This window comes from Balearica regulorum, chromosome 24 (genome assembly GCF_011004875.1).
Source record: "Balearica regulorum gibbericeps isolate bBalReg1 chromosome 24, bBalReg1.pri, whole genome shotgun sequence".
Lineage (NCBI taxonomy): Eukaryota > Metazoa > Chordata > Aves > Gruiformes > Gruidae > Balearica > Balearica regulorum.
In genome coordinates, this window is record NC_046207.1 from 5,272,054 (window position 1) to 5,298,210 (window position 26,157).

Genomic DNA, 26,157 nt, shown 5'->3' on the forward strand with positions numbered 1-26,157 from the left:
GCGATGCGCTCAGGCAGCCTTCACCTCCAGCCAGAGAGCAATTAATGCTTATTCTTGCCTCACGTTGCATTAGGCATTGTTCAGAGGTGTTTCTGTCCCCCGGCTCTTACAAAGGTCTCTGCAGCAGAGCTACCCCTTACCTCTAAATTTGCTGCCACTAAACTTGGTCTTACCACTGACAGTATTAACACTAGATCCACGAATCTAAGCCAGCACTAAAAGGAGGGCTGCAACGCAGCACCGACACAGGGGAGCAGCAGTTATGTAGGCTTCCAGTAACGCTACCGCTCACCCTCTAGCTCAGCTGCAGAGAAAGAGGACAAGTTTCAAACAGGTTTTTACAGGAGCATTAACGCCTGCGCTTTCCAATTCCAAGTTCGAAGCGTTCTGAACATCTGGAGCCGATCCCAGGTACAACTGCACGGCACAGCTCACCCCATACATCCCAGCGTGCCGTCCTCCGCGAGAAGCCCGCTGGCTACAGCCCAGGCAGGCTGCTCCCGCAGAGATGGAGCCCTTCGAGCAGCTTTGCCGCTCGCAGCAGACTAGATCTGGGGACAGAGCTCACAGCCACAGCACACATTGGTGTGTCCGTTTATAGCTCATGCTACGGCCACACAACATCCTTCCTCTAAGTAAAGGCATTGCTCCGCACCTGGGAGCGAGCATCACTCGAGACGATGACATAAGGAGAGACTCCTTGGGCTGAAGGCAAATCCTCGGTCAGGTATAACGTGCTGTAACAGCTAATTCTAACTTCCACTCATTTTAGAAAAAAGCCACCCGACATCAGGTTTACACGGGTTCAGCAGTTGCAGCTGCAACCACCAAACCCTGCGACAGCAGCTCCAGCGATGGGCGGCACAGGAGATGTCACTTCCCCAGCGGAAGCCGGCCACATCACCCAGCACCTTATCTGGAAAGCTGGCGGGGCGCGTGGGGAGGGATGGGGGAAGGGAACAACACCCATTTCCCCAAGCCCGAGCAGGGCATTTGCCTTTTGCAAGGTGACAAATGAAAGGTCAAGAGGCAGAACTCACAGGAGGAGTTTGACCCAAGTCAGAGCTGTCAGCAGGCAGTCCCCTTCTCTAGCTGCTCTGCATTTGCAAAGCCTGATGAAGCAGCAAGTTTTCCTCATTTGCTGTAAATCTCAGACGGGAAATGGACTTTCCTGATTTCGCTACCAGGAGAAACCCCAGCACATCTGCTTGTCAACACACCAGCACAGGCACCGAAAGCTCAAAGGCGGCAACAGGCAGACTTTTCCTCCCAGAAGCCCTTCGTTATTGCTGCCTGCGGTTCAACGTATGCAAACAACACCAGGACTGCCCTTTCGACTTTGCTCGGGGTAGAGAGAAAACAGGGGGACAGCCACTCTAATAACACCGTGCTTATGCCACGCTTTTACGGGAAGTGGGCAGGCTCTTCCAGCCGCCATCTCACCAGCCAGAAACCCCAGGAAAAATTAACACAAGGGGAATTAGCCAGGGGGGAGCCGTTTGGTTAGGGGCGCGCTGTATTGCAAGGCTGAACACACAATGATCTGTAGCAAGAGGAAGCTAGTAAGACCTGTAGAAGTACAAGATGATGGCTGCAGCCTCCTGCCTGCTCCCAAACAGCTAGAATAGATGACCTCGGGATGCACAGCAGCCCTACCCACAGCAACCCAAACCCCAGACACTGGCTGCACAGGAGGAAGCAATGGGTCATCCCCCCTTCCCTTCCAGTTAGCCACAATTCGGATACGCCGCAGCACCGGCTCCAGAAGACAGAGCCACTTCACTGCGCCCAACAGCCGGGACAGTTCTGGGATACAGGGCTGATAGTTCAGCTTCAAACCAGTCCCAGCTTAAGGAAGAAACATCATCTGTTAAAAATGTGAGTAACAGGGTCTGCTGAAGCTCAGGAATGCCGCTGCCGAGATCCACGCATTCTTTGAGTTACTTTTTTTAGTCCCTAAACTGGTCGTCCCAGAAGCCTGGAAGAGGAGGGGGAGGAGGGTGGCTCAGCTCTCCAGGAGGGAAATCCCACGGGAGCTCTGCAGCACAGGGGACGGAGACACCACCGCCACCTCCAGCTTTCATGGAAGCTTTATTTTTTATGGGAAAATACTAAAAAAAAAAAAAAAAAGAGAGACTCAAAGCATTCCCACACCACATTAAGGCAGGCAGCACAAGCCATAAAGATTGAATTCTGGAATAGAGGAGTATCAATTGGGATGGAAAATGAGAAAAAAAAAAAAAGGCAAAAAGCTCGGCTAATGCAAACCAGATGAGGCTCCCGGTTTCGGGGGAAGCGTTAACTGTTGCTTTCCATCGGCCTCCGCACGCTGCAGCTCCCCACGGCGCTCGGGCTGCTGCTGCTTTTTAATTATATATAAGAAAAAACCCCAGCGACCGCTCGGGCAAAGAGCTCCCGTCCGCGGTACGGGGAGATGCCGCCTCCGGTAACCCGTGGCTGGAAGGAGCGTGGGTCCCGATCCCGCGGGATCAGCCGGATCCCTACAGCGGGGCGATCCCCATGACCCAAACATAGGGGTGGGCAGCGTGGAGACACCCCACGGCCGTGAAGAAGAAGAAGGAGGCGAACAAGAACCATCCCACCCAGTAGCCCCACGGGAGACCTCAGACACACACCCCCCCCCCCTACGGAGAACACCCCCACACCCACGCGTGGCGCTCACCTTATCCAAGCAGTTCACCTTCTCGGTGGGATAAACGATCTTGCCGCAGCGGGCACAGTTGGGGTTCATGATTAAAACACGGGGGGGGGAAGTGGGTGGTCGTTCCCACACCGGCGCCGCCGCTTCCTCTGAGCCTCCGCCCGCGCCGCCACGACCCTAAATAGGCGGGGGGGGGGGGGGGGGGGGCGGGCAGAAAAGGAGGAGGGGCTCCGGGGGTGCGCGCGCGCGGAGGTGGGGCACCCACCCACGCGTGCGTGCACGCACACGTACACCCTTCCCCGCTGCGTAAATCGCGGCGTGGGTGGGTGGGATTGGCGTGTTGTGTGCGTGGTTCCCCCCTACCCCCCCCCCTTCCGCGTGGTATTTTGCACGCGTGCGCAGCCCCCCCCCCGGTTCCACGCGCGGACGGAGTCCGCGCGTGGAACCGGGGGGGGGTGCGCACGCGTGGGGCCGCAGTAAGCGAGCGCCCGGCCGTTCTAACGACAGGCGGGGGTATAGCTCAGTGGTAGAGCATTTGACTGCAGATCAAGAGGTCCCCGGTTCAAATCCGGGTGCCCCCTGGAAAAAAAAAAAAAAAAATTGGATTTTTTGGGGTGGTTTGGTTTTTTTTTCCCCCCCACGTCACACGTGTGATTCTACCTTAATAATTTTAAGTGACGCGTTAAGCGTCCTGAAAGCCTCACGCCGGTGTATGGTGAGCAGTCTCCCTTTGAGTAGCCATTTGGTTGGGCTCCGGCGTCGAGTTGTTTCACGGTGCAAGAGTTACGAGAAATATCAACTTTCTTTTTCTTTTTTTTTTTTTTTTTTAAATGGAAAACCAATCCACAAAGGCAGAGCGGAGACCTGCGTGGGCGAGTGGAAGCACCCTCATCTCTGGTGCGTGGTTTACCAAATCCAATTCCCAATCGAGTTTAAATTTTTAGCGTAATTTTACTGAAATGCATCAAGATGAACGTGAGCAGGAGCATCTCGACCTCTGCAAGGCAGGTCCCAGCCCCAGGGGGTAACGTACAGCCCCAGTTCGGGTGCGTTTTTCCTGCACCCTTCCACCGTGCCGTGCAGTCAGTCAGGTGGGCAGCGTCGACTCCGGTCGATTCAGGTTATTACATTACAGAAGTCTCAGCAAGAACATTAATTCAATTTCTATCAGGAGATAACGACACCTTAATTCCCCCCAACGTTCTCCCTTCCCGGAGCCTGTTACAAAAGAACAAGCCTCGGCAATCGCTATTTGCAGGCAGGCTTTAATAAAGCACGCCCACATCAAACGAGGCTGCGCTCGGCTCTCTTCCCCCTTATTCATTTCAGGATACGGGCTTAAAATTGGCTTCCTTCATTTTAAAAGCAGCTTATCTGATCCTCTCACAAAGGCGCCCACTCCTTCCCTTTCTGATCACCTCGCCCAACGCTTCCCAGCCCCCCAAAACAGCCTCCCACCCTTTCCTGGCCCATCACAGCTTAAAATAAGACGATCTTTTCTGCTTATCTAGCTCTTTGGGATATTGTGGGTGGTTTTTCCTCTCTTGGCTCAGGAGACGCTGCTGGGTGAGAGAGTTTCTTCATCACCCAGACGTTTTGGGCGCACGCACTGGTTCATCCTCACCCCTGCACGCGGCGAAGCCGCTGCTGCTTCCCGGGGGCAGCCGAGGGCATCGCTCCGCCGAGGCCTGGCTCCAGCTGCAGGTTTTCTTTCTCTTTTTTCTTTTCTTTTCGTGAGCTGCATCACGTTTGGTGTCCGAAGCATCAGCCCCCGGCCCCTTGATTGGGTTCACGCCGCAGCGTGGCCTGTGCTTTCCTCCCGAAATCCCTCCTTCCATCCTCGAAGGCTGCAATACATTTACGTTGTTACGCCAGACAATGCTTCGGTACGTGTCTCTCATTAACTACAAACCACATGTTTACTGTTAGCGGTTGATTTTATAGCCGTGAAATGACAGGATACTTCTTTGCTTTCTGAGGTTATTATCTTAAACATGTATTTCCCATTATATGCTTTCAAGCTGTCAGGATGTTTTCCCAGCTCTACGCAGAGGGCTCAGAGGACCAGGTAGATGTAATATTACAAGCAGCGTCACTTGTGCTTTTCTCCTGAAATTAGATTTAGGCAATCCCTGAGTAAATAAAAAATCGTTCATTGCCACTAGGCAAAAATCTCTTTTACTTTGTGGTTAAATTACACTGGAATTTGCAGAATCGGTAGGGCTGAAAAAATCATGTGGAGGCAAAACCCAGACAAGGGCAATTCCTTCTGATAACGCAGAAAAATTCATTTCTTGACTTGCTGTCAAGAGATGCAGCACGCTGCGGCCGCTCGGCTGCTAAAGCTGCTCCTGGCAGGAGCCGTGAATCGCGGGCATAAATCGGCTGCCCGCGAATGTTCGTCACCAGCTTAGAAAATAACTAATTACTGCTCTTGCTCCCGCTCTTCTGCTCAGGCTCTTGCCCCCCAAATCTCTGCGTGTGGCTCCCCGCCAGCCTGGGCTCTGCCGGTCCCCAAAGTGCCCATGGGGGTGGTCGGGGTCCATCGAACCTTCCTGCTCGGCGGCTCCGGGCGAATGTTCCCGCAGCCCCCGTGGTGCGAGCGGTACCGGGGGGGCCGGGGCCGGGCAGCCTCGGCAGGACGGGCCCGGCGGCGGAGCGGGAAGGCGGCGCGGAGCAGAGCAGCACCCGGGCGGGGGTATAGCTCAGTGGCAGAGCATTTGACTGCAGATCAAGAGGTCCCCGGTTCAAATCCGGGTGCCCCCTTGTTTTAATTTTTTTTTTTCCCTCCCCTTTTTTCTCTCCCCCTCCGCGAAAAACTAAATTCTAAAAAAGAAGAATTTTCTCCCCAAATTATTTCGGGCGGGCACCGGTCCGAAAGCGTTCTCCGTTGCCCGCGGCGCACGGCGGGGTCCGGTCCGAGCCAGCCCGTGGCCCAGGCCGGCAGCGGGGAGGGGAGCGCTGTGAGGCCGCCGGGCCCCCCCCCCACCCCGCCCCGGTCCCGGCCCCGGCCCCGGCCCCGGCCCCCCCCCCCCCGGTACCGGGATGTGCCGCTCCCCGCCGCCTCTAGGGGGCGCCGCGGGGCCCGGCCGCCACGTGAGCCGGGCCGGCCTCTCCACGTGACGTCTGGCGGAACGTGCCCCATATCCCGGCGTGCCCCGCGCGCTTCCCTCTTTTCCGGTGCCAAGATGTCGAAGCGAGGTGAGGGGGGGGAGCGGCGGTATCCGGCTCCATCCGGGCTGGGGAGGGCGCCCGGATCGCTGCTCTAGGCAGCGTCCGGTGGAGCTGGGGCCCGGGGAGCGGCGTCCGACCCCGGCCGGGAGCGGAGGCCGCAGCCGGTGTCGCTAAGCCCCCTCCCGGGGAGGCGCAGGCCGGGCCGGGCTCACCGCTGCCTGGAGGCCGCTTGTGTTGCTCCGTGCCCGGACTTTTAATCTTCTTCTCGATCCGCAGGACGCGGTGGTTCGTCCGGTGCGAAGTTCCGCATCTCCCTGGGTCTCCCGGTGGGAGCCGTGATCAACTGCGCGGACAACACAGGTGAGCGCGGCCGCCGCTGTGCCTCTGCCCGGGGCCGCCCGTGGTAACGCTGAGGGCGGACTGGCTGTTGAACGAGTTTGTAAAAACCAATTTTCCTTCTGAAAAGCACTCACTGGGCCTGCGTCGGTGGCGTCGCTTCTGGGTGAGGTGGCAGCCCGCGCTGTTTGCTTCATTCGATGGTTTGACAAGGGAAGCTCGTCCCGCGCAGCCCCGTTAACGCCAGCCCCGTTAACGCCAGCGCTTCTCTCCGCAGGTGCCAAGAACCTGTACATCATCTCCGTGAAGGGCATCAAGGGGCGCCTGAACAGGCTGCCGGCGGCTGGCGTGGGTGACATGGTGATGGCTACTGTCAAGAAGGGCAAGCCGGAGCTGAGGAAGAAGGGTGAGTGCGGAGAGGAGCGGCGAGTCCCCGCTGTAACGTCCCTCCTTTGAGGGATGGAGAGGCAGGCTGCTCATCCAAGGGGAACACACAACTCTTCCTTCAAACTGATGCGGAAGATGGGCACTGAATCTCTGGAGTGTCGTCTCCACCCTTCTAAAAAAGCACTTGTTGGGTCTGTGCGCAGTGGCTCAGCGAGTTGTCGTGGAAGGGCAGAGTAAAGCCATCGCTTTTGGGTGAAGTGGCAGCTTGTGCTGTTCATTTCAATCAGTGGTGTGACATCTGCCTTGGAGAGAAGGTTTGCTGCTGCTGCTCTGGAGGGGAAGGGAGGAGTTCTTGCTGAATATTGTTTGTGAATTGATGGTGTGTTTAGAAAGAAAAGTGGGAAAGTGGAAAAACACTGAATTGTCCAAGTGCAGACATAGATGTAACTGTTATATGGTCAGTTTTAAGTGTACTGTTGGCTATAAACTGTAGCTTCTCTTAGCGAAGCACTGAAACTATGACACTAAAAAAAATCTCCACCCCAAACCCATGCATTGAGTCAGACGCTGCAGCAGAGCCGTCCCTCTGGGCTCCGTTGCTGCACTGTGTGCTTAACGCGATGTTTGCAATACTGAGCTGCTCGTTTCTCTTTGCAGTCCACCCAGCAGTGGTAATTCGGCAGCGGAAATCGTACAGGAGAAAAGATGGGGTGTTCCTTTATTTTGAAGACAATGCAGGAGTGATAGTAAATAACAAAGGTGAAATGAAAGGTACGGACAAGAATCCCGTTGCGCTGGGTGAAAGAGGGACGTGCAGAGGGGTGGGAGGTCTGCATTGCGTGTTAGAGGGCTGCGATTTTCTGGGCAAAAGGATCCGAATTCTCCTCAGGACTCGGGAGAATGTGGCCACACTGAACTAGAGTTTGCGTAAAATGCTGCCCTGAACCATCTTGGCACCTCTGACCTGCCGTCGTCTTTCTCTCTTGCAGGCTCCGCAATCACAGGCCCTGTGGCTAAGGAGTGCGCAGATCTGTGGCCCAGGATAGCCTCCAATGCGGGAAGCATCGCATAAACGCGTTCGTCTTCGTAGAGATAAAATAAAAGTCCTTGTACCAAATCAGTAGTGTCTTTTTTGCCAAAGCGCCCTCCTCCGCCATGTGGGACAAGGTTAACGATGAGGGAGGGAGTCCTGGGAAAGCTTTTTACGGAACTCTACCTGCTTCAGCAGGAAAATGGGATTTCCAGTTTCAATATCCACTGTCTTTTTCTTTTTTTCAGGCAGGTTCCTGTATTACTGGAAAATAGCTGGAAGGGGTTGCACTGGAAAGACTTAAATTTTAGCAGTACTGAGTGAATTGATCCAATTTAGGTATGCACCAGCAAAAATGGGGAGGTGTCTGCGAAAGGCCTTCTGCAGGAAACCTTTGTGCGTGGGCGCTTGGAATTGCAGGTCTGGAATCTTCTTCCAGAAATGGGCATTTTAACTGCTTAGAGCTATGGGTCTGACTCGAGGGTGGACAAATACTGCCTGAAACCAATCCGTACCATGAGCTGCAGTGTTCATTCTGCACAGCGGGCTCTAAATATTTCTTGGACCTTGATGAAGATGTGCAAGGACACAGTGAGCCCTCAGCTGTGGGCTGAGGTGGTGGCACGTTATTTTCCTGGTGTTCCCCCAGGTGAAGCAGAGAAAGGAATGTATCTGGATGTGAGCTGCAGGCCAGCTTGTTTCCTTCCCTGTGAGGAAGGGCCACCGCAGGGGCAGGGAGGCCACCTTGTACCTGGGCTCGCAAGTGAAAACTGGGGTGACTGTCCTGGATATCATGGCCCTGGTGCCCTGTAAGACCCAGATTGAGCCCAGCACACGTGCTGGGGGGCTGCAGGGCAAGTCCTTGGAGGCTGCTGAGATACTTTGGTGCTGCTCCTGATGTTTTTGGGGAGGAGGGTTATGGTGCAGGAAAGGGGGGAATGTGAAGGGAACAAAGGCTCCGAGATTTTGTAGCACAAACATAAGCAATGATGGATGGGAGCACTTTGGCCTGGCAGTGGTTTGTAAAGTGGTGTTTTTAAACAGCTGTTTGGCTCAACCACCAGGAATCCGCAAAACATTGTGGCCTAAAAGTTGTTTCTCAGACATTCTCCCTGGATAATCAGGAGCTGTGTGCTAGCAGCAGCTGGGGAGGGGGAACCTGGAAAAGGGCTCTGAGGGACTGAGGGCAACTCTCTTCTCTCCAGGCCGTTGCACAGAGCGGGCGAGCGGTCGTGCCTTCTTCCCAGCAGACGGGCGGAGCGGGCGCTCGGGCTGTCACCGCAAGACTCCAACCCTGCGGCTGAAGTCGATGTCTTTCTGAGAGGCGGCCGTCTTTCCAGCGCAGGGGTGATGAAGGAGCTGTTGTTCCTCAGACCAGGGGAGAGGTACAGAGACCTGCTGACGAGGAAGAAACCCCCCTAAAATAAAGGTGCTCTCCCTTGATCTGTTTGAACAGCTCGTGCTGGAGTTTTGATTTGTGAAGACTCTTTCTGAGGCAGGGCACGGCACGACAGTGGGACGAAAGGCTTTGGGTGCCCGTTTCTCCCTGGGCAGGCGGGAGGGGAAGACGGAGAGAGGCCACGGGCAGCGCGGGAGGTGTCCCTGCCAGGTAGTGCCTCTGCGTGGCTGCTGTGTGCTCTAGGGGCAGGGCACAGCCCCAGATCGGAGAGAGGCGTGGCTGAGTGCCTGCAGCAGCGTTGGGAGGAGTTTCCAAGTATTTTTCTTCTCCGTTTTGGGACGTTTGGGAGGACAAGAGCTGGGAATTCATTAGCTCGGCCCCCAAGAGGCTGTCTGCAAGTGTGGCGAGAGGCCTGGGGGGGGTTAAGGTGAAATGAAGGGTGTGAGAGGGCTGTTGTGTGCGAGAGGCAGCGGTGCAGGTGCGGTGAGCGCGGGCAGTGGAATGCAGCAGAGCCGCCCGGTCAGTGCCCACAAGGAGCCATACGTGGCCCCAGCGTGCAGGGGGTGTAGCTCAGGGGTAGAGCATTTGACTGCAGATCAAGAGGTCCCCGGTTCAAATCCGGGCGCCCCCTCCCCTCCCTTTTCCTCCCTTGGGTCCAGAAAATCTCCCTTTGGAACTCCTCCTGCCAAAGCTTTTGCCCGGACTCTCTGCAGGCTCCATCCCCTGTTGGATCAGGTGCCGGCCAGCGGTAAAGCAGCAGATTCCCAGAGGAGAAGAGGACTGTCTGAGTGGGGGTTTGTGGGGAAGGGGCCGAGTGTTTCAGGAGGAGCTGCGATTTGTCCCAGGGTTAATCTGCAGAACTTTGCTGTGATGGTCCATAACGGGGCGATTTCTGCTGGGCAGGTGTGTGGCAGGTGGGGGTGTAGCTCAGTGGTAGAGCATTTGACTGCAGATCAAGAGGTCCCTGGTTCAACTCCAGGTGCCCCCTCTTTTCTTCCCCTTCCACCTTCCTTTTGCCAAAATTCCTCACAGAAACATGATGGAGAGCTCTTTCTGGGTCTTGTGACGTGTGCTATGCAGTGACGGTTGGTTCCTGAGCTCCATCGTTCGTGGTACTGAGGCCCTGAGGATTAGGAAGCTGCAGGGGTTGTGCGGCGCGTGAGTAGCTACTCGCTGTCTGTGTGTACGTCTCTGTGTTCTTGAATCTCTGTAGTCATCATGTTTCTCATAATTTATCCTCTTTATGCCCCTGTGCAGCCTTTGGCAGGCACCTTGAGGTGCAGGGTGGGGGGCTGTGAAGTGAAAGACTCTGGTGAGTGGATATAAACACTTTGTCTCCCTGGAGAAAAAAAAAAAGTTTTTGAAATGTCCCTGTGAAGGAGCTGTGTGCAGGGGGTATAGCTCAGTGGCAGAGCATTTGACTGCAGATCAAGAGGTCCCTGGTTCAACTCCAGGTGCCCCCTTTCTCCTTTTCCCAGGAGAAAGCATGAGGAGCGTTCCTCACTTTTGGATCGTGCTGTGCACAGAAGGCAGGTCCCTGAACTTCAGCATTCCAGGTACCGAACAACTGACGGCACGCTTCCTGCCAAAATCGATATCCGTGTCGGCGACAGAGCAAAGACGCAACGTTTGTGGCTTGGCCGTAGCAGGGGTTGTTTGGATCAGAGAGGAGGCTGCTGGGGATCTAGTTTGTGTGCGTAATTAGACCCCTCTGAGCGTACTTGTCTCCGGATTGTCGGTCATAACTTGCTAACTGTAATTTTTCCTTGCTCCTTGTGTGAGTGCTGACCCAGGGGGTATAGCTCAGTGGTAGAGCATTTGACTGCAGATCAAGAGGTCCCTGGTTCAACTCCAGGTGCCCCCTTTTCTTCTGCTTCCACCTTTCTTTTTGCCAAAATTCCTCACAGAAACATGATGGAGAGCTCTTTCTGGGTCTTGTGATGTGTGCTGTGCAGTGACGGTTGGTTCCTGAGCTCCATCGTTCATGGTCCTGAGGCCCTGAGGATTAGGAAGCTGCAGGGGTTGTGCGCTGCGTGAGTAGCTACTCGCTGTCTGTGTGCACGTCTCTGTGTTCTTGAATCTCTGTAGTCATCATGTTTCTCATAATTTATCCTCTTTATGCCCCTGTGCAGCCTTTGGCAGGCACCTTGAGGTGCAGGGTGGGGGGCTGTGAAGTGAAAGACTCTGGTGAGTGGATATAAACACTTTGTCTCCCTGGAGAAAAAAAAAAAAGTTTTTTGAAATGTCCCTGTGAAGGAGCTGTGTGCAGGGGCTATAGCTCAGTGGCAGAGCATTTGACTGCAGATCAAGAGGTCCCTGGTTCAACTCCAGGTGCCCCCTGTTTAGCTGCTTTTCCAGCCTTTCTTCTTCCAGAATCTCCAGGCAGACGGACTCTGGAGAGACTTTCTTCCCCCTCCGAGCTCCTGGAAATCCCTGGGTTGGCCTAGCATGGCATCAGGGTTTGGTGTTTCTGCCTCGCTTCTGCCTAAGCAGCTGGCTCAGGCTCAGTGCTGCTGGTCCAGTTTTTCCTGTCCGGGTAATTGCCGTTCATTTCTGCTGTGAACACGGTGTAGAACGGCTCTCTCGAGGAGGGGATCTCTGCCGAGATGTGCCTGAAGGGAGCTGGGGGGTGGTGATGCCCACATCAGCCAGCAGCAGGTTCTTTACCGCCTGGGAGCTGCGGCCCCGGGGCTCGAACTGCCGACCTCGGGACCCGCAGCCGGACGCTCTGCCCCTGAGCTGTGCCCCCGGCGCTGGGCTGTGGCGCAGGGGGCTGGCGGGAAGCGGTGGCTCAGGGGCAAGGCGCCGGGTCGGGATCCGGTAGGTCACCGGTTCTAACCTCACTCCCGGACGCTGACGCCGGAAACGGAATAGCCCGCGGCGTTGGGTGACCGCCCTTGTGTAACGGGAAGCACGGGAGAGCTTCTGCCCGGGACACCCCAGGTTCAGTGACACCTCTGGGCCGCTCCTTGGCAATGCCGAAGACCCGCAGGCCCGCTCGCAGCTACGCCAGGCCCCGGCCTGACGGCACCGGCGGCACTTGGGACACCGCACCCCACAGCCTTCAGCCCGCTCCTTTCCCCGCGGTTTTCACGCCAGTCTTTGAAAGGCTCCGGGGGTTCGCTTGCTGCAGTTCTTCGTCTTTCCCTACCAAAGGACATCGGAGGCGCGGCTGTGCGCTGCCCTGCCGCCTTCACCCGCCATCTTGCAGGCGGAAGTGACGACTCTTGAGGCGCGCGGCTCAGGCGCCGGCGGCGACTCGTGATGACGCACGTCCAGGCCCGGTAGCCGCGGGGGAAGCGACCGCCCGTCGCCATGGGGGGAGGCGACCTGGTGAGGACGGGCCTGGGCCCGGCGGGGGGGGGCTGAGCTGGGCCGGGAGGGGCCGAGAGTGTTCCCCGGGGCTCCGGGCACCGGGCTGGGCTCGGGCTGGCTGGCAGGCGGCAACGGTCCCGGGACGCGCGGGTTCGCCGGGGCCTGCGGCCGTTCCCCGCCCCTGGCAGCGGGGCCGTCGGTGCGGTCGGGCGTGGGCGGGGTGGGAAGGGAAGGAGCGCGTCCCGTTGTGTGGGCCGCGTTGCCGAGGGCAGAAGTGCTGCGGGCGAGCGCGGCTCTGAGCGGGCCCTTCCCCTAGTCCAGGGGTGAGGGAAGGTGGGCGCTCGTTAACGGTCCCGGGCCGGTCTCCTCCCGTCCTGCAGAACCTGAAGAAGAGCTGGCACCCCCAGACCCTCACAACGCCGAGCAGGAGCGTGAGGCCAAGCGGGAGAAGATGGAGGAGCTGCAGCTGTGCACCGAGGACACGGGCACCAGCCGGTGAGGGGGTGTGGGGACTCCCGGTGCCCCCGAGGTAGGTGGTTCTCTTCGCGGTGTTCCTGCTTTCACCTGTCCGGAGGAGTCTGTGTGCGGGGACGCTTTCTTTAAATTTGCTTGGGGCTTTGTTTGTAACTCTCAGGGCTCTGCTAATAATGGGTGTCAGCTGTCAGTAGCCTGTTTGTCGCGTGCTGCCATTTGTGGAGAAGAGGCTCATCACTGAATTCTTCTTCTGCGCCGCTGGGTTCTTCTGTGACTGGGATGTGTAAATTCATGTTAAAAATAAATTCTCTTGCCCAGGGCTGAGCATTGAATGTCTCTGATGTAAAACTGTTTCTATTTCTATGGAAATGTGCGTTTGATCTTTCTCACCATCGTAGGCTGGTGCCTTAACCTGTAACCTGATGAGTCTGTAGCAGAAAATACAACACTCTTGTTCACGTTAAGAAAAGCAAAGTTGGAGTGGGTGCATCAGGGACTGTAAAGCGTAGTTGTCCCGCGAGATTTAACGATTCCTGTCTCAAAGGCTTCGTTCCTTCTTCCTTTTCTGCTGCTTGTAGGGAAGCAGGATCTGCGCTGCTGCGTACTCGAGTAAGAAAGAACCAGCTTTCAGGCTTATTTCTCTGCGCAGCCCGGTTCAAACCACTTTAGAATGCAACAGCTTGCAACACGCCAAAAAATCTGGCTCTCCTCAAAAACATGGCCTAATCCTTCGGCTTCTGCAGGAGTTCTCCCAGCCCCGTTCCTGAAGCTGGTTTCAGTCCTTAATTTTTGTCCTTCCTCTCTCTCTCTCTTGCAGCACTGTGGCCGCATGCACAGGGAGGGCTGGATAGAGGATTCATTCCTCAGGTGTGAAGTGGAACAGAGGCACCTGAACAGGAGTTTGGGAGAGGCAGGTATGTGTCCTTCTCACAGCTTGTCAGGTGGGGGTTCTGGACTCAAAGGCTTTGCGTGAGAAAAAGTCACATAAAAATCAATCTGGATCTTTTTAAACAGCTGTTTGGCCCAACCAGACTCTGCAAAACATTGTGGCCTACAAGTATTTCTCAGACATTCTCCCTGGATAATCAGGAGCTGTGTGCTAGCAGCAGCTGGGGAGGGGGAACCTGGAAAAGGGCTCTGAGGGACTGAGGGCAACTCTCTTCTCGCCAGGCCGTTGCACAGAGCGGGCGAGCGGTCGTGCCTTCTTCCCAGCAGACGGGCGGAGCGGGCGCTCGGGCTGTCACCGCAAGACTCCAACCCTGCGGCTGAAGTCGATGTCTTTCTGAGAGGCGGCCGTCTTTCCAGCGCAGGGGTGATGAAGGAGCTGTTGTTCCCCTCAGACTGGGGGAGAGGTACAGAGACCTGCTGACGAGGAAGAAACCCCCCTAAAATAAAGGTGCTCTCCCTTGATCTGTTTGAACAGCTCGTGCTGGAGTTTTGATTTGTGAAGACTCTTTCTGAGGCAGGGCACGGCACGACAGTGGGACGAAAGGCTTTGGGTGCCTGTTTCTCCCTGGGCAGGCGGGAGGGGAAGACGGAGAGAGGCCGTGGGCAGCGCGGGAGGTGTCCGTGGCAGGTAGTGCCTCTGCGTGGCTGCTGTGTGCTCTAGGGGCAGGGCACAGCCCCAGATCGGAGAGAGGCGTGGCTGAGTGCCTGCAGCAGCGTTGGGAGGAGTTTCCAAGTATTTTTCTTCTCCATTTTGGGACGTTTGGGAGGACAAGAGCTGGGAATTCATTAGCTCGGCCCCCAAGAGGCTGTCTGCAAGTGTGGCGAGAGGCCTGGGGGGGGTTAAGGTGAAATGAAGGGTGTGAGAGGGCTGTTGTGTGCGAGAGGCAGCGGTGCAGGTGCGGTGAGCGCAGGCAGTGGAATGCAGCAGAGCCGCCCGGTCAGTGCCCACAAGGAGCCATACGTGGCCCCAGCGCGCAGGGGGTGTAGCTCAGGGGTAGAGCATTTGACTGCAGATCAAGAGGTCCCCGGTTCAAATCCGGGCGCCCCCTCCCCTCCCTTTTCCTCCCTTGGGTCCAGAAAATCTCCCTTTGGAACTCCTCCTGCCAAAGCTTTTGCCCGGACTCTCTGCAGGCTCCATCCCCTGTTGGATCAGGTGCCGGCCAGCGGTAAAGCAGCAGATTCCCAGAGGAGAAGAGGACTGTCTGAGTGGGGGTTTGTGGGGAAGGGGCCGAGTGTTTCAGGAGGAGCTGCGATTTGTCCCAGGGTTAATCTGCAGAACTTTGCTGTGATGGTCCATAACGGGGCGATTTCTGCTGGGCAGGTGTGTGGCAGGTGGGGGTGTAGCTCAGTGGTAGAGCATTTGACTGCAGATCAAGAGGTCCCTGGTTCAACTCCGGGCGCCCCCTCAGAAGCAACTGTTTTCTCAGGGTTTTGGGCTGTTCTTTCCCTGGAAGGCTAACTGATAAGATCAGCTCAGACTCCCACATGTGAATTCTTTTTTGCCTTACAGTTGGAGCTAGAAAGTGTGGGGAAAACCTCCAAGACTCCAAGGCAGCTCCTGTGTCAAGTTAGAGTCCCCTTGGAGAGAAGAGCCCCCAGGTAGGAGAGGAACTGGAGCTCTGGCTGGAGAGGAGCTGGGTCAAGGTCACCTGGTGCACAAAGTACAGAGGCTGGGTCTGTGTCCTGCGTTGGAGGGCAGCGCCTCCATGTCTGGGCCACTGTCGCGTTTCAGTCTTGCATTTCCTACAGTGGGTTTGGCTTTCCATGGATGAGAGAAGGCAAAGATTGAGGAAGAAGATGCTTTAAGGGTTGTTTTGTTGGTGAGAGCACAGGGGGTATAGCTCAGTGGTAGAGCATTTGACTGCAGATCAAGAGGTCCCTGGTTCAACTCCAGGTGCCCCCTCTTTTCTTCCCCTTCCACCTTCCTTTTGCCAAAATTCCTCACAGAAACATGATGGAGAGCTCTTTCTGGGTCTTGTGACGTGTGCTGTGCAGTGACGGTTGGTTCCTGAGCTCCATCGTTCGTGGTACTGAGGCCCTGAGGATTAGGAAGCTGCAGGGGTTGTGCGCTGCGTGAGTAGCTACTCGCTGTCTGTGTGCACATCTCTGTATTCTTGAATCTCTGTAGGTGTCATGTTTCTCATAATTTATCCTCTTTATGCCCCTGTGCAGCCTTTGGCAGGCACCTTGAGGTGCAGGGTGGGGGGCTGTGAAGTGAAAGACTCTGGTGAGTGGATATAAACACTTTGTCTCCCTGGAGAAAAAAAAAAAAGTTTTTGAAATGTCCCTGTGAAGGAGCTGTGTGCAGGGGGTATAGCTCAGTGGTAGAGCATTTGACTGCAGATCAAGAGGTCCCTGGTTCAACTCCAGGTGCCCCCTTTGTCCTTTTCCCAGGAGAAAGCATGAGGAGCGTTCCTCACTTTTGGATCGTGCTGTGCACAGAAGGCAGGTCCCTGAACTTCAGCATTCCAGGTACCGAACAACTGACGGCACGCTTCCTGCCAAAATCGATATCCGTGTCGGCGACAGAGCAAAGACGCAACGTTTGTGGCTTGGCCGTAGCAGGGGTTGTTTGGATCAGAGAGGAGGCTGCTGGGGATCTAGTTTGTGTGCGTAATTAGACCCCTCTGAGCGTACTTGTCTCCAGATCGTCGGTCATAACTTTCCGTGCACAATTTTGCGTGTACATTAGCACGCCACAGCAGGTGCTGTCATATAGAGCATTTGAACCAGTGGGCATCAAAGCAGAGCTAACTGTAATTTTTCCTTGCTCCTTGTCTGAGTGCTGACCCAGGGGGTATAGCTCAGTGGTAGAGCATTTGACTGCAGATCAAGAGGTCCCTGGTTCAACTCCAGGTGCCCCCTCTTTTCCACCTGCCTTTTGCCAAAATTCCTCACACGAAGAGGAGGGAGAGCTCTTTCTGGGTCTTGTGACGTGTGCTGTGCAATGACAGTAGGTTCCTGAGCTCCTTTGTTCGTGGTCCTGAGGCCCTGAGGATTAGGAAGCTGCAGGGGTTGTGCACTGTGTGAGTAGCTACTCGCTTTCTGTGTGTGTACTTCTGTTCTTGATCCTTTAGTGATCATGTTTATCATAATTTATCCTCTTTATGCCCCTGTGCAGCCTTTGGCAGGCACCGTACGGTGCACAGGGACTATGAAGTGAAGGAATCTGGTGAGTGGACACAAACACTTTGTCTCCCTAGAGACAGAAAAATGTTTTTGAAATGTCCCTGTGAAGGAGCTGTGTGCAGGGGGTGTAGCTCAGTGGTAGAGCATTTGACTGCAGATCAAGAGGTCCCTGGTTCAACTCCAGGTGCCCCCTTTTCTTCCCCTTCCACCTTTCTTTTTGCCAAAATTCCTCACAGAAACATGATGGAGAGCTCTTTCTGGGTCTTGTGATGTGTGCTGTGCAGTGACGGTTGGTTCCTGAGCTCCATCGTTCATGGTACTGAGGCCCTGAGGATTAGGAAGCTGCAGGGGTTGTGCGCTGCGTGAGTAGCTACTCGCTGTCTGTGTGTACGTCTCTGTGTTCTTGAATCTCTGTAGTCATCATGTTTCTCATAATTTATCCTCTTTATGCCCCTGTGCAGCCTTTGGCAGGCACCTTGAGGTGCAGGGTGGGGGGCTGTGAAGTGAAAGACTCTGGTGAGTGGATATAAACACTTTGTCTCCCTGGAGAAAAAAAAAAGTGTTTTTGAAATGTCCCTGTGAAGGAGCTGTGTGCAGGGGGTATAGCTCAGTGGCAGAGCATTTGACTGCAGATCAAGAGGTCCCTGGTTCAACTCCAGGTGCCCCCTGTTTAGCTGCTTTTCCAGCCTTTCTTCTTCCAGAATCTCCAGGCAGACGGACTCTGGAGAGACTTTCTTCCCCCTCCGAGCTCCTGGAAATCCCTGGGTTGGCCTAGCATGGCATCAGGGTTTGGCGTTTCTGCCTCGCTTCTGCCTAAGCAGCTGGCTCAGGCTCAGTGCTGCTGGTCCAGTTTTTCCTGTCCGGGTAATTGCCGTTCATTTCTGCTGTGAACAAGGTGTAGAACGGCTCTCTCGAGGAGGGGATCTCTGCCGAGATGTGCCTGAAGGGAGCTGGGGGGTGGTGATGCCCACATCAGCCAGCAGCAGGTTCTTTACCGCCTGGGAGCTGCGGCCCCGGGGCTCGAACTGCCGACCTCGGGACCCGCAGCCGGACGCTCTGCCCCTGAGCTGTGCCCCCGGCGCTGGGCTGTGGCGCAGGGGGCTGGCGGGTCGGGATCCAGCAGGTCACCGGTTCTAACCCCGCCCCGGGGCCACCGCCACAGGCAACGGAACTGCCCAACGGGTGACCGCCCTTGTGTAACGGGAAGCACGGGAGAGCTTCTGCCCGGGACACCCCAGGTTCAGTGACAGCTCTCGGGCCATCGGCTGCTCCTTGGCAATGCCGAAGACCCGTAGGCCCGCTCGCAGCTACACCAGGCCCCGGCCTGACGGCACCGGCGGCGCTTGGGACACCGCAGCTCCGTGCACCCCACAGCCTTCAGCCCGCTCCTTTCCCCGCGGTTTTCACGCCAGTCTTTGAAAGGCTCCGGGGGTTCGCTTGTTGTAGTTTGGCTTGGTTTGGTTTTTTTCTCTCTCCCTACCGAACGGCATCGGGAGGCGCCGCGGGCCCCCGGGGCCGGCTGTGCGCTGCTCCGTTCCGCCGCCCTCACCCGCCATCTTGCCGGCTCCCCTCAGCGCCCCGGCGGAAGTGACGACGCTCAGGCGCCGGCGGCGACGCGGCGCCTCGTGATGACGCACGTCCAGGCCCGGTAGCCGCGGGGGAAGCGACCGCCCGCCGCCATGGGGGGAGGCGACCTGGTGAGGACGGGCCTGGGCCCGGCGGGGGGGGGCTGAGCTGGGCCGGGCCGGGAGGGGCCGAGAGTGTTCCCCGGGGCTCCGGGCACCGGGCTGGGCTCGGGCTGGCTGGCAGGCGGCAACGGTCCCGGGACGCGCGGGTTCGCCGGGGCCTGCGGCCGTTCCCCGCCGCTGGCCGCGGGGCCGTCGGTGCGGTCGGGCGTGGGCGGGGTGGGAAGGAGCGCGTCCCGTTGTGTGGGCCGCGTTGCCGAGGGCAGAAGTGCTGCGGGCGAGCGCGGCTCTGAGCGGGCCCTTGCCCTAGTCCAGGGGTGAGGGAAGGTGGGCGCTCGTTAACGGTCCCGGGCCGGTCTCCTCCCGTCCTGCAGAACCTGAAGAAGAGCTGGCACCCCCAGACCCTGCGCAATGTGGAGAAAGTGTGGAAAGCCGAGCAGAAACATGAGGCTGAGCGGAAGAAGATCGAGGAGCTGCAGCGGGAGCTGCAGGAGGAGCGAGCGCGGGAGGAGATGCAGCGATACGCTGAGGACATGGGCACCGTCAGGTGAGGGGGTGCTGGTGCCCACCAGACCGGCGGTTACCAGCCCTTGATGTTGAGCACTGTCTGGTGAGGTGCTGTGGGTGCTCCTGGTGTCCATGGGTGCCGTGGGTTTAACATCTCTGATGCCTAAATGTTTCCACTCAGCAACATCAGGCAGTGCCTTAAAATGCAACTTTAGAACTGTGAGAAGGAAAATAAGATGGTCTTGTTTGCAATAGGAAAAGAGAAGAAAAGTTGGAGTGGATGTACCAGGGTCCTGGAGGCATGGTGAACAGAGAGGAATATCTTATGGGTCGCCCTGTGGACAAGTACATCTTTGAGAAGACAGAAGACAAGGACGCGGGCTGTTCCAACGAGACAGGACTTCTCCCAGGCTCCATTTTTGCCAAGGCAGGGGCCAATTCTGTCCTGGACATGGCGAACAAAATCCGAGAGGATCCACTTTTCATGATAAGGTACTAAAGCTGGAGCTGAAAGCAGTAGTAAATGGGGCAAAGCATCAGTGTTAGCAACTTGCTCAGAGCAGTCTTATTTTTCTCTGTAAAGTCTGATACTGAGTCTGTCAAAGCCTTGTCTGCCTGTTGGTGAGCTCTAGGCTGTAGGCAGCAGAGATGTCACCAGCCGCTTCCATGACTAGTAGGATTTTGATTGTGTGTTCTAGACATAGCAACATAATGCCAAATAACATACTTGAGTCAGTTTGCTGCTTTTGGAGAATTTTGCTGGCTTGATTTCTAATCTTAAGATTTTGTCACCTGAAAGAGCTGATGATCAACATATAGATCATCTATATGTTGATGTAAATTGGTAAATAGATATGAATGTTTATTTATATTTGTTATATGGTTATATTTACAATTGTTACTCCATATTGATTCGTTTCTACCAGCTTAGCTCAGCCTTTCATGTGTATGTGAATTATCTGCTCTGCTCTGAGAGTTCAGGTGTTTATTAGCATTGTAGGCAGATTGATGGCAGCAGAACAGATTTTTGTTTAACCTACAAATTGCACTCTTCAGTGGAGAAGAAAATGACAGACTTCTCCTTAGTTGGATCTATTTTGTTTAGTGTTCAAAACTTGGCTGTTTTTCTGCTTTATATGTTTTTAGAGCTTGCACTTGATCAGTATCTTTCATGAAAATATGATATTTTCAGTTGTTTGAAAATACTTTTTTTTTTTCTGCTTTAGAAAGAGGGAGGAGGAAAAGAAGAGAGAAGTTTTGAATAATCCTGTTAAAATGAAGAAAATCAAAGAATTGGTAGGTGTATCTCAGTACTCCTTTACAGAGTCAAAGCCCAGAATACACTGAACCAAGGAGAAGATCATAGGTCAAAATTAGTATCGTTTAGGATAAGGAGCTGAGTTCTGTTTCCTGACTCTTTTATGGAAAACTAGAACAAATTCAGCTTTCTGTAATCCTGATATAATAGAACAAGGCTCCTTATCAGTCTCTCAGCAGGAATTAGTTTCTCTTCCTTTCAAATTCAGTGTTATTTTATTCTTCTTGCTCTTCTGGTATGTTTTTGGGGTTTGATTTTTTTTTTTTTTTTTTTTTTTTTTTTAGCCAGTGATTAATTGTTGATTTAGTACTACAGAGTGATTGCAGACATAGGATTTGACATGCACTGATACCAAACTGACACTAGGGAAGACCCCATTAAGCTCTTTCGTTTTGGGAGAGAACCTTGTTAAATGGTTTAGGTTTTGTTCCAGGAGCTTTTCCACAGAGAACTCTGTTGCTTTGCCTTGTGATATTGACTGCACAAATGTGGAGACAGTAATTATTACTAATGAAATGGTGTTTTACTTTATAGCTGCAAAACAGTTTAGATAAAAAAGAGAAAAAGAAGAAGAAAGAGAAGAAGAAGAAGCACAAGAAACATCGGCGTCGCAGTTCTAGCAGTGAAAGTGACAGCAGTGATGAGGAGCGAAGCAAAAATAAGTACGTTTTGAGGGTTTATTGTAAAAATACCTTGTTTCCTGTTATCTGTTTTTCCTGTCTTTCTCAAAACCTCTCTTTGAGTCTTATCTTTCTGATTAACGCTCTGCCTCGGCCTAAATGTTTCTGCATTGTTACTTTATTGGTTTTGCATCATTAAATTATTTTTATGACCTTTTAATGTTAAAAAACGTTCTTGAATTTCATATGCTTCAAAAGTACTGTTCTGTTTTCTCTTTAGGTCTCAGAAGAGGACAAACAGTTCCTCCTGGAAACCTGCTCCTGCCAAAGTCCCAGGATATGGCTTACAAGTAAGTACATGGGTTTCGCACAGCTCTTTCAGTAGCAAGTGCCCCGAGTTAGGGAAGAGCAAGAGTTTTGACGGTTTGTTTGTGACTGCTTCACCGGGTAAAAGAGATTGTGAGGGGGACGTGATATAGTAAAGTTCAGATTCAACTTGGAGCCATCTAAGCCTTGAAACTAAATTTGTTCAGATCTCAGTAGGACTTTTGTCTGCTCTGAATTCAAGTTAAGTTTTATTTAGTTTCTCTTCAGAGTCACACATCAGGTCAAGTACTCTGCTTGGCTGTGTTGGCAGTTTCATTTACTGAACATCATACAGAAATTATCTTTTCAGACATGGGTGTTAATAAGAACCTGGGAAGTAGAATAAGTAAACGCAAACCTTCCTGCATGCAGGCTAGGGTGAGGTCTCCTCTGTGGCCTTACGTTGTTGTTCTGCTCTGACAAGACATCTCTCCTGAAAAGATGCTTTTCAATTTCAGGTTAGGGACTCTGACCACAGGTCTCGGAGCTCTCCAGCTGCCGGCCAGGAGAGGGCCCCCCACAAGCACCGGGATCGCTCCAGGTCCAGGAGCCAGTCCCGCTCTCCTCAGAGACGCTCTAGCAAGAAGAATTCGGAACAGTCTGGATGCAGGGGGTCACGGTCTCCTTCTAGGCACAGCAAACAGTGAGTGTGGCTAACCTGGAAAATGTAAACCCAGAGCTGCTGGTGGGGGGAGTTCTCTAGAATCAAAATCTCTTTTATTGAGTCTCCTTCTGCCACTTCACTGTTCTGGCCACGTTATTGCTGTTTTGGGTGGAAAGGCAGGAGCTGCGTGGTTGTGTGAGAATGCAGAAGCACACAGGTTCGCTCCTGTCTGCAACTGCCCTCCTCATTTGGGACACTTTTCTAGGTGCAGCCTTTAGGTATTGCTTGTGACTGGGCTTTGTTTGGGCTACCAATTCTCTTTAAAGGGTATTTATAACTGCTGAATACTAAATTTACTAAATGCTGATAAAATCAGGTCCAGGTATTTATTGCTTGCTGATGAAATAATTAAAACTGAGTAAAAATATATGGAAATTTACAGTATATTAAGAGTCATGAGGATTGTTTTTGAAGTGGACAGGTAACAGTCCTGCAGTTCCAGGAGATGTCTTGGTTTTAGAATGGATGCAAAAAAAATCCAGGGAAAGTTTACAGGTGTGATGATGTATGTTCATCTGGCCTGATAAGGGTGTTTCTGGGTTACAGACATAGCAAGGAGGAGAAAGGGAGAGCTAGAAGCCCTTCCCCTAAAAAGAGCTATCGGCGACAGCATGCTCCGGGTTACACAAGGTAAGGAAGATCTTGTCCCTGTGCTTTTGGATGGAAGTTGCCCTGGTGATTGTGAAACAGCTGGGTGTAATCTGAACCAAATTTTATTCTGTTAACTAAAATAGATTGGATCAGATGTCCAGAAAGTCGGGCAGACAGTCCTAAAGTGCTTGTCTCGGTGTTCTTGAACTTGATTGTTAGTTAACGCCTTGGACAGCTTCCCAAAGCAGTTCACGTGGTTGCTGGTTGTCCGTGTGTCTTGCATCACTGTGCAAGGCTGTAATGCGAAGTCAGTCTTTGTTCCACGGACTGTTAATTAGAAGCATTCTGTTTCACTGTCATCAGGAAAATACGACCTCGACAGCATCATCTTACCAGTCAATTACAAACAAGAAGGCTGCAAAGAGGGAGAAAACAGACTCTTGCTAGGGCGTGGTGAAGCAGAACAGTTTGACATGTACCTACAAGCTTTGCTGATTGGTTACCAAATAAAAAAACATGTTAAACACCCCTAATTTTGGGGATTGTAAATCATCTTAAAGAATAGAAAGCAAGAGAGGGGTGGGGCCCAGCGTGCTATTGATTCACAGCAGTGGTGTTTTCTACACAAATAGAAAGATCTCTACAGAGGAGCTAGAGCGTAAACGCCAGGAAATGATGGAAAATGCCAAGTGGCGGGAAGAGGAGAGAGCAAACAACCTCAGGAAACACCGAAAGGAGGAGGAGCTGGAGCGAGAGCTGGAGAAACTCCACTCCCGAGATGAGAAGTTCTTCCAGTGAGTGTCTTTATTTTCTTCTGTTTCATTCAAGGGAAATACAGGCCACAGCTTCTGAGGAGTGAGTGATGGCCTCAACATTTGAGATGGTTCAGATTATGGTATGAGGTCCACCTCTGCTGTGTTTTACAGTACAACTGGTGACATCTACTGTTCCCAAATTCTCTTCTTAACCCAAAAGATCGCTATTTCTCTGATGGCCTTGGTAGTCAGACTCACAAACCAGTAATCAGGGTTTTTTTGCCATCCTGTAGAAAGGCCTAGTAGTGTTTTACATGCAAATACTAAAAAGTTCTCTGGTTTTAGGAGCTCAGAACAGTTCTAGGCCTGCAAGTCCACCAGGAGTCTGTGTGCCAAGAGCTTGTGGGACTGAAACCTGTGCTCAACAAAAAAAAAAAAAAAGACCGTTTCTAATTTCTAAACCCACGTGATAACTTACAGTCCCCTCTGTACGTGGCAGGCAAAGGAAACTGGAGTGGCGCAAGGTCTTCCAGAAGGTGCAGTGGAGTGTGAGAAAGATCCTGTGGCCAATGTGTATTTTGGAGTTGCTGCAGTGTATTGTTTTCCAGGCTCTATAAATTAATCAGAGGAGAATGTACGCTAATTCCTGAAGTTGCTGAAAGCTAGGATCACTCAAGGGTGGCTTAGAATCACAACAGTTATTCTCCATGAACAAAATCTCCTGTGGAGAGGGATTTTTGGGTGTTTCTCTGTGCAGGAGAAGCTTGTTGAGCTGACAAACTGCGTTTATCGGTGTGGTGTTTGAAAAGGGAGATGGGCAGGAGGAGATCACTCGGAAAAGCACAGCAGTGTGATCTGAAGCCATAAAAGAAAGGGAGTGGTCACGGGGATCCCTTCTGTAGCTAACGTAGTCGTTTACAGCACAAGCTCTGGCATTCGGACTCCCAGAGGACTGTTGCCCTCAGTTCAGGAACGCATTGCTTTTCCCTCGTTTGCTTCACAGAAAGCACCCGAGTCCCCTGTGACGGATGCATTTGTAATTAGCGGTTATATTTGGAAGATGGGGGAGATTTGAGAGTTACTGAAGATATATTTCTGAGCACTGACCTTAAATAAGGCATTGACTCTTGTTACAAGCCAAACTAAGAGGTACTCAGTTCTTTCAGTGCAGATTTTAATAGGAAATAAATTGTTATTTTCTATGTTAGATTAATTTATGTAGATGACTTGGGGATGGTGAATCCTGTTAGAAATGGTGTAATGCTTGGAATGAGATTCTGATTTTTTTCTTTGGTTCAATTTTCTGCAGTCGCTTAAAACTAGAGAGTGCATCTACTTCCACCCTAGAAGATCGAGTGAAACGCAATATCCATTCCCTTCAGAGAACTCCCGCTGCCTTGGAAAAAAACTTTATGCAGAGATGAAACTTGGTTCTTCCTCTGCGCCCATGCGGAAGTTAAATGGACGCTTATTCCCAAAGGTGAGAGACCTCCAGCACAGACTCACTGCTCTCTCCAGGAACAGTTACCATCTCCCAAAGAGGTGCTGGATTTCTGTGCTGCAGCCCACGGCATGTTCTGGACTTCTGGTATTGTGAATACATTTGTAATGAGTATGACCTTGCAAGCAAACCTTTGCTGGAGCACTCGTGAGCCCTTGTATTCTATTTTTAACGTATTGCCAGATCTTTTCCTTCTCTCTCCACCTTGACTGGTATCATTTTTGTATATTGTTATTACCAGATTATGCCAGGTGGTAACTGCTTTCTACACTGGGCAGATTGTCCAAGTTTATTTGACAGAGCAAAAAAGATCTATTTTTGTTAGTCCTTAAATACCGGAACAAATTCACGTGTGAGTTAATTTCATGAAATTCGATAAAACTACACGAGTGGCAGATGGAAAACTGCTCAATGCCGTCACCGTTTCAGGTGTGGGTTTGGAGGATGGCGTTAGACAAGTCTGCAAAATATTTGTAGCCGTTATTTGGTTGCTCGCAGATTTGCAGGGTGTTTGACCCAAAGGAAGCTGCTTTGAAGGGAAAGGAAATGAGCAGAGCATAGCTGATACAGCAAATATTTCTCTGGGATTTTGTAATGTAAGTAATGTGTATATGTACAGCAGTGTAGATTTTTTTTTCTTTTTTTTTTTTTTTGAAAAATTAAGAAACTTTACTGTCATTTTTAAATGTTCTTTGTGGCTTTTGGGGGGTGTGGGGGCAGGGGTAAGGCTCCCTGTCAAAGGGGAGGGTTCCTGGGCTCCCGGGAGGCTGTCACTGGCTGTAGCAGGCCCTTCGCGGGTCTGGCCCGGCGCCGGGCCCCGGGTGGGCTCCAGGGGGGTCCCCGCGCAGCCCCGGCCCCTCTCCTCGCCCTTTAAAAGGGGCTGTGACGTGTATAGCAGCCCATTCATAATTCCAGGCGCCTTGCTGCTTATTGGTCCGTTCAGAAAGGGGCGTGGTGTAGGCGGGTACGTCACTCCAATTGGGCGAGACCATCTTCGGGAAGAGGAGGAGGGAGGGGAGCTTTCGTTCCCTTCTCCCTCTCCCTCCGTCCAACCCTTTCTTTTGTTCCTTCTCTCAGCCCGAGCCGTGCTGCGGTTCGTGCCGTGCCTGCCGCAGGTTAAGTCGGGGAAAGCCAGCGGCCAGCACCGCGCTCCCACTCCTTAGCATCCGAGGCTCCCCCTCCTCGGCGAGGGCATGGTACCTCCCGCTCCCCACCTCCTCAGCCCTCCGCCATTTTGGCGCCTCCTCAGAGCGGGGCCGGAGCGGGCTCGGCCGGCCGTGGCGGCTCCTCCTCAGC

At 53.3% G+C, this 26,157-nt stretch overlaps 4 protein-coding genes, 2 long non-coding RNA genes and 15 other non-coding genes across 25 annotated transcripts in view; 20 read left to right on the plus strand and 1 right to left on the minus strand.

Annotated features, from left to right (window-relative positions):
• Positions 1-3,056, minus strand: part of LASP1 (LIM and SH3 protein 1) — a 34,129-nt gene extending 31,073 nt beyond the window's left edge. Inside the window, exon 1 of the mRNA XM_075775448.1 lies at positions 2,684-3,056. Coding sequence (XP_075631563.1) covers positions 2,684-2,752 — 69 coding nt within the window. The 5' untranslated portion in view covers positions 2,753-3,056. The remainder of the gene's footprint in view (positions 1-2,683) is intronic.
• A 115-nt stretch (positions 3,057-3,171) lies between these two features.
• Positions 3,172-3,243, plus strand: TRNAC-GCA (transfer RNA cysteine (anticodon GCA)). Its single transcript has one exon. It is a non-coding gene; the product is annotated as a tRNA-Cys (tRNA).
• Positions 3,244-5,356: 2,113 nt separating this feature from the next.
• On the plus strand, positions 5,357-5,428 carry TRNAC-GCA (transfer RNA cysteine (anticodon GCA)). The gene has a single exon. It is a non-coding gene; the product is annotated as a tRNA-Cys (tRNA).
• Positions 5,429-5,753: 325 nt separating this feature from the next.
• RPL23 (ribosomal protein L23) lies at positions 5,754-7,676 on the plus strand. The gene is made up of 5 exons (XM_075775247.1): positions 5,754-5,863; positions 6,113-6,196; positions 6,450-6,578; positions 7,217-7,330; positions 7,549-7,676. The coding sequence occupies exons 1-5, from the start codon at positions 5,851-5,853 to the stop codon at positions 7,629-7,631; spliced, it is 423 nt and encodes a 140-aa protein (XP_075631362.1). The 5' UTR covers positions 5,754-5,850; the 3' UTR covers positions 7,632-7,676.
• On the plus strand, positions 6,726-6,859 carry LOC142605136 (small nucleolar RNA SNORA21). The gene has a single exon (XR_012838888.1). It is a non-coding gene; the product is annotated as a small nucleolar RNA SNORA21 (small nucleolar RNA).
• Positions 7,677-9,547: 1,871 nt separating the features above from the next.
• TRNAC-GCA (transfer RNA cysteine (anticodon GCA)) lies at positions 9,548-9,619 on the plus strand. Its single transcript has one exon. It is a non-coding gene; the product is annotated as a tRNA-Cys (tRNA).
• Positions 9,620-9,904: 285 nt separating this feature from the next.
• Positions 9,905-9,976, plus strand: TRNAC-GCA (transfer RNA cysteine (anticodon GCA)). The gene has a single exon. It is a non-coding gene; the product is annotated as a tRNA-Cys (tRNA).
• A 403-nt stretch (positions 9,977-10,379) lies between these two features.
• Positions 10,380-10,451, plus strand: TRNAC-GCA (transfer RNA cysteine (anticodon GCA)). Its single transcript has one exon. It is a non-coding gene; the product is annotated as a tRNA-Cys (tRNA).
• A 46-nt stretch (positions 10,452-10,497) lies between these two features.
• On the plus strand, positions 10,498-11,479 carry LOC142605094 (uncharacterized). The gene is made up of 3 exons (XR_012838858.1): positions 10,498-10,675; positions 10,896-11,021; positions 11,362-11,479. It is a non-coding gene; the product is annotated as an uncharacterized LOC142605094 (long non-coding RNA).
• On the plus strand, positions 10,781-10,852 carry TRNAC-GCA (transfer RNA cysteine (anticodon GCA)). Its single transcript has one exon. It is a non-coding gene; the product is annotated as a tRNA-Cys (tRNA).
• Positions 11,257-11,328, plus strand: TRNAC-GCA (transfer RNA cysteine (anticodon GCA)). The gene has a single exon. It is a non-coding gene; the product is annotated as a tRNA-Cys (tRNA).
• Positions 11,480-12,220: 741 nt separating the features above from the next.
• On the plus strand, positions 12,221-17,673 carry LOC142605093 (uncharacterized). 4 transcript variants are annotated; one of them, XR_012838854.1, is made up of 8 exons: positions 12,221-12,321; positions 12,684-12,832; positions 13,595-13,691; positions 13,948-14,356; positions 16,630-16,751; positions 16,847-16,897; positions 17,091-17,216; positions 17,556-17,673. It is a non-coding gene; the product is annotated as an uncharacterized LOC142605093 (long non-coding RNA). The 4 variants fall into 4 exon arrangements; XR_012838855.1 differs by lacking the exon at positions 16,630-16,751 and adding an exon at positions 15,673-15,798 and having other exon boundaries at positions 13,948-14,173; XR_012838856.1 differs by lacking the exons at positions 16,847-16,897; positions 17,091-17,216.
• TRNAC-GCA (transfer RNA cysteine (anticodon GCA)) lies at positions 14,703-14,774 on the plus strand. Its single transcript has one exon. It is a non-coding gene; the product is annotated as a tRNA-Cys (tRNA).
• On the plus strand, positions 15,060-15,131 carry TRNAC-GCA (transfer RNA cysteine (anticodon GCA)). The gene has a single exon. It is a non-coding gene; the product is annotated as a tRNA-Cys (tRNA).
• Positions 15,557-15,628, plus strand: TRNAC-GCA (transfer RNA cysteine (anticodon GCA)). Its single transcript has one exon. It is a non-coding gene; the product is annotated as a tRNA-Cys (tRNA).
• On the plus strand, positions 16,033-16,104 carry TRNAC-GCA (transfer RNA cysteine (anticodon GCA)). The gene has a single exon. It is a non-coding gene; the product is annotated as a tRNA-Cys (tRNA).
• On the plus strand, positions 16,519-16,590 carry TRNAC-GCA (transfer RNA cysteine (anticodon GCA)). The gene has a single exon. It is a non-coding gene; the product is annotated as a tRNA-Cys (tRNA).
• Positions 16,976-17,047, plus strand: TRNAC-GCA (transfer RNA cysteine (anticodon GCA)). Its single transcript has one exon. It is a non-coding gene; the product is annotated as a tRNA-Cys (tRNA).
• On the plus strand, positions 17,451-17,522 carry TRNAC-GCA (transfer RNA cysteine (anticodon GCA)). The gene has a single exon. It is a non-coding gene; the product is annotated as a tRNA-Cys (tRNA).
• Positions 17,674-18,301: 628 nt separating the features above from the next.
• Positions 18,302-25,547, plus strand: CWC25 (CWC25 spliceosome associated protein). 2 transcript variants are annotated; one of them, XM_075775237.1, is made up of 10 exons: positions 18,302-18,551; positions 18,914-19,086; positions 19,302-19,538; positions 20,273-20,342; positions 20,899-21,026; positions 21,265-21,331; positions 21,800-21,993; positions 22,561-22,644; positions 23,238-23,399; positions 24,670-25,547. In XM_075775237.1, the coding sequence occupies exons 1-10, from the start codon at positions 18,534-18,536 to the stop codon at positions 24,782-24,784; spliced, it is 1,248 nt and encodes a 415-aa protein (XP_075631352.1). In that variant the 5' UTR covers positions 18,302-18,533; the 3' UTR covers positions 24,785-25,547. The 2 variants fall into 2 exon arrangements, with proteins under 2 accessions (XP_075631352.1, XP_075631353.1); XM_075775238.1 differs by having other exon boundaries at positions 18,308-18,551; positions 21,265-21,334; positions 21,809-21,993.
• The window catches only part of PIP4K2B (phosphatidylinositol-5-phosphate 4-kinase type 2 beta), a 28,201-nt gene continuing 27,401 nt past the window's right edge, over positions 25,358-26,157 (plus strand). The window contains exon 1 of the mRNA XM_075775236.1: positions 25,358-25,457. The gene's annotated coding sequence lies outside the window, so the exon portion shown is untranslated. The remainder of the gene's footprint in view (positions 25,458-26,157) is intronic.

Coding starts and splice junctions, on each gene's coding strand:
- RPL23 (XM_075775247.1), top strand. Junction 6,197..6,449: donor CAACTGCGCGGACAACACAG/GTGAGCGCGGCC, acceptor TTCTCTCCGCAG/GTGCCAAGAACCTGTACATC. Junction 6,579..7,216: donor GCCGGAGCTGAGGAAGAAGG/GTGAGTGCGGAG, acceptor TTCTCTTTGCAG/TCCACCCAGCAGTGGTAATT.
- CWC25 (XM_075775237.1), top strand. Junction 19,539..20,272: donor GATCCACTTTTCATGATAAG/GTACTAAAGCTG, acceptor TTTCTGCTTTAG/AAAGAGGGAGGAGGAAAAGA. Junction 23,400..24,669: donor CGAGATGAGAAGTTCTTCCA/GTGAGTGTCTTT, acceptor AATTTTCTGCAG/TCGCTTAAAACTAGAGAGTG.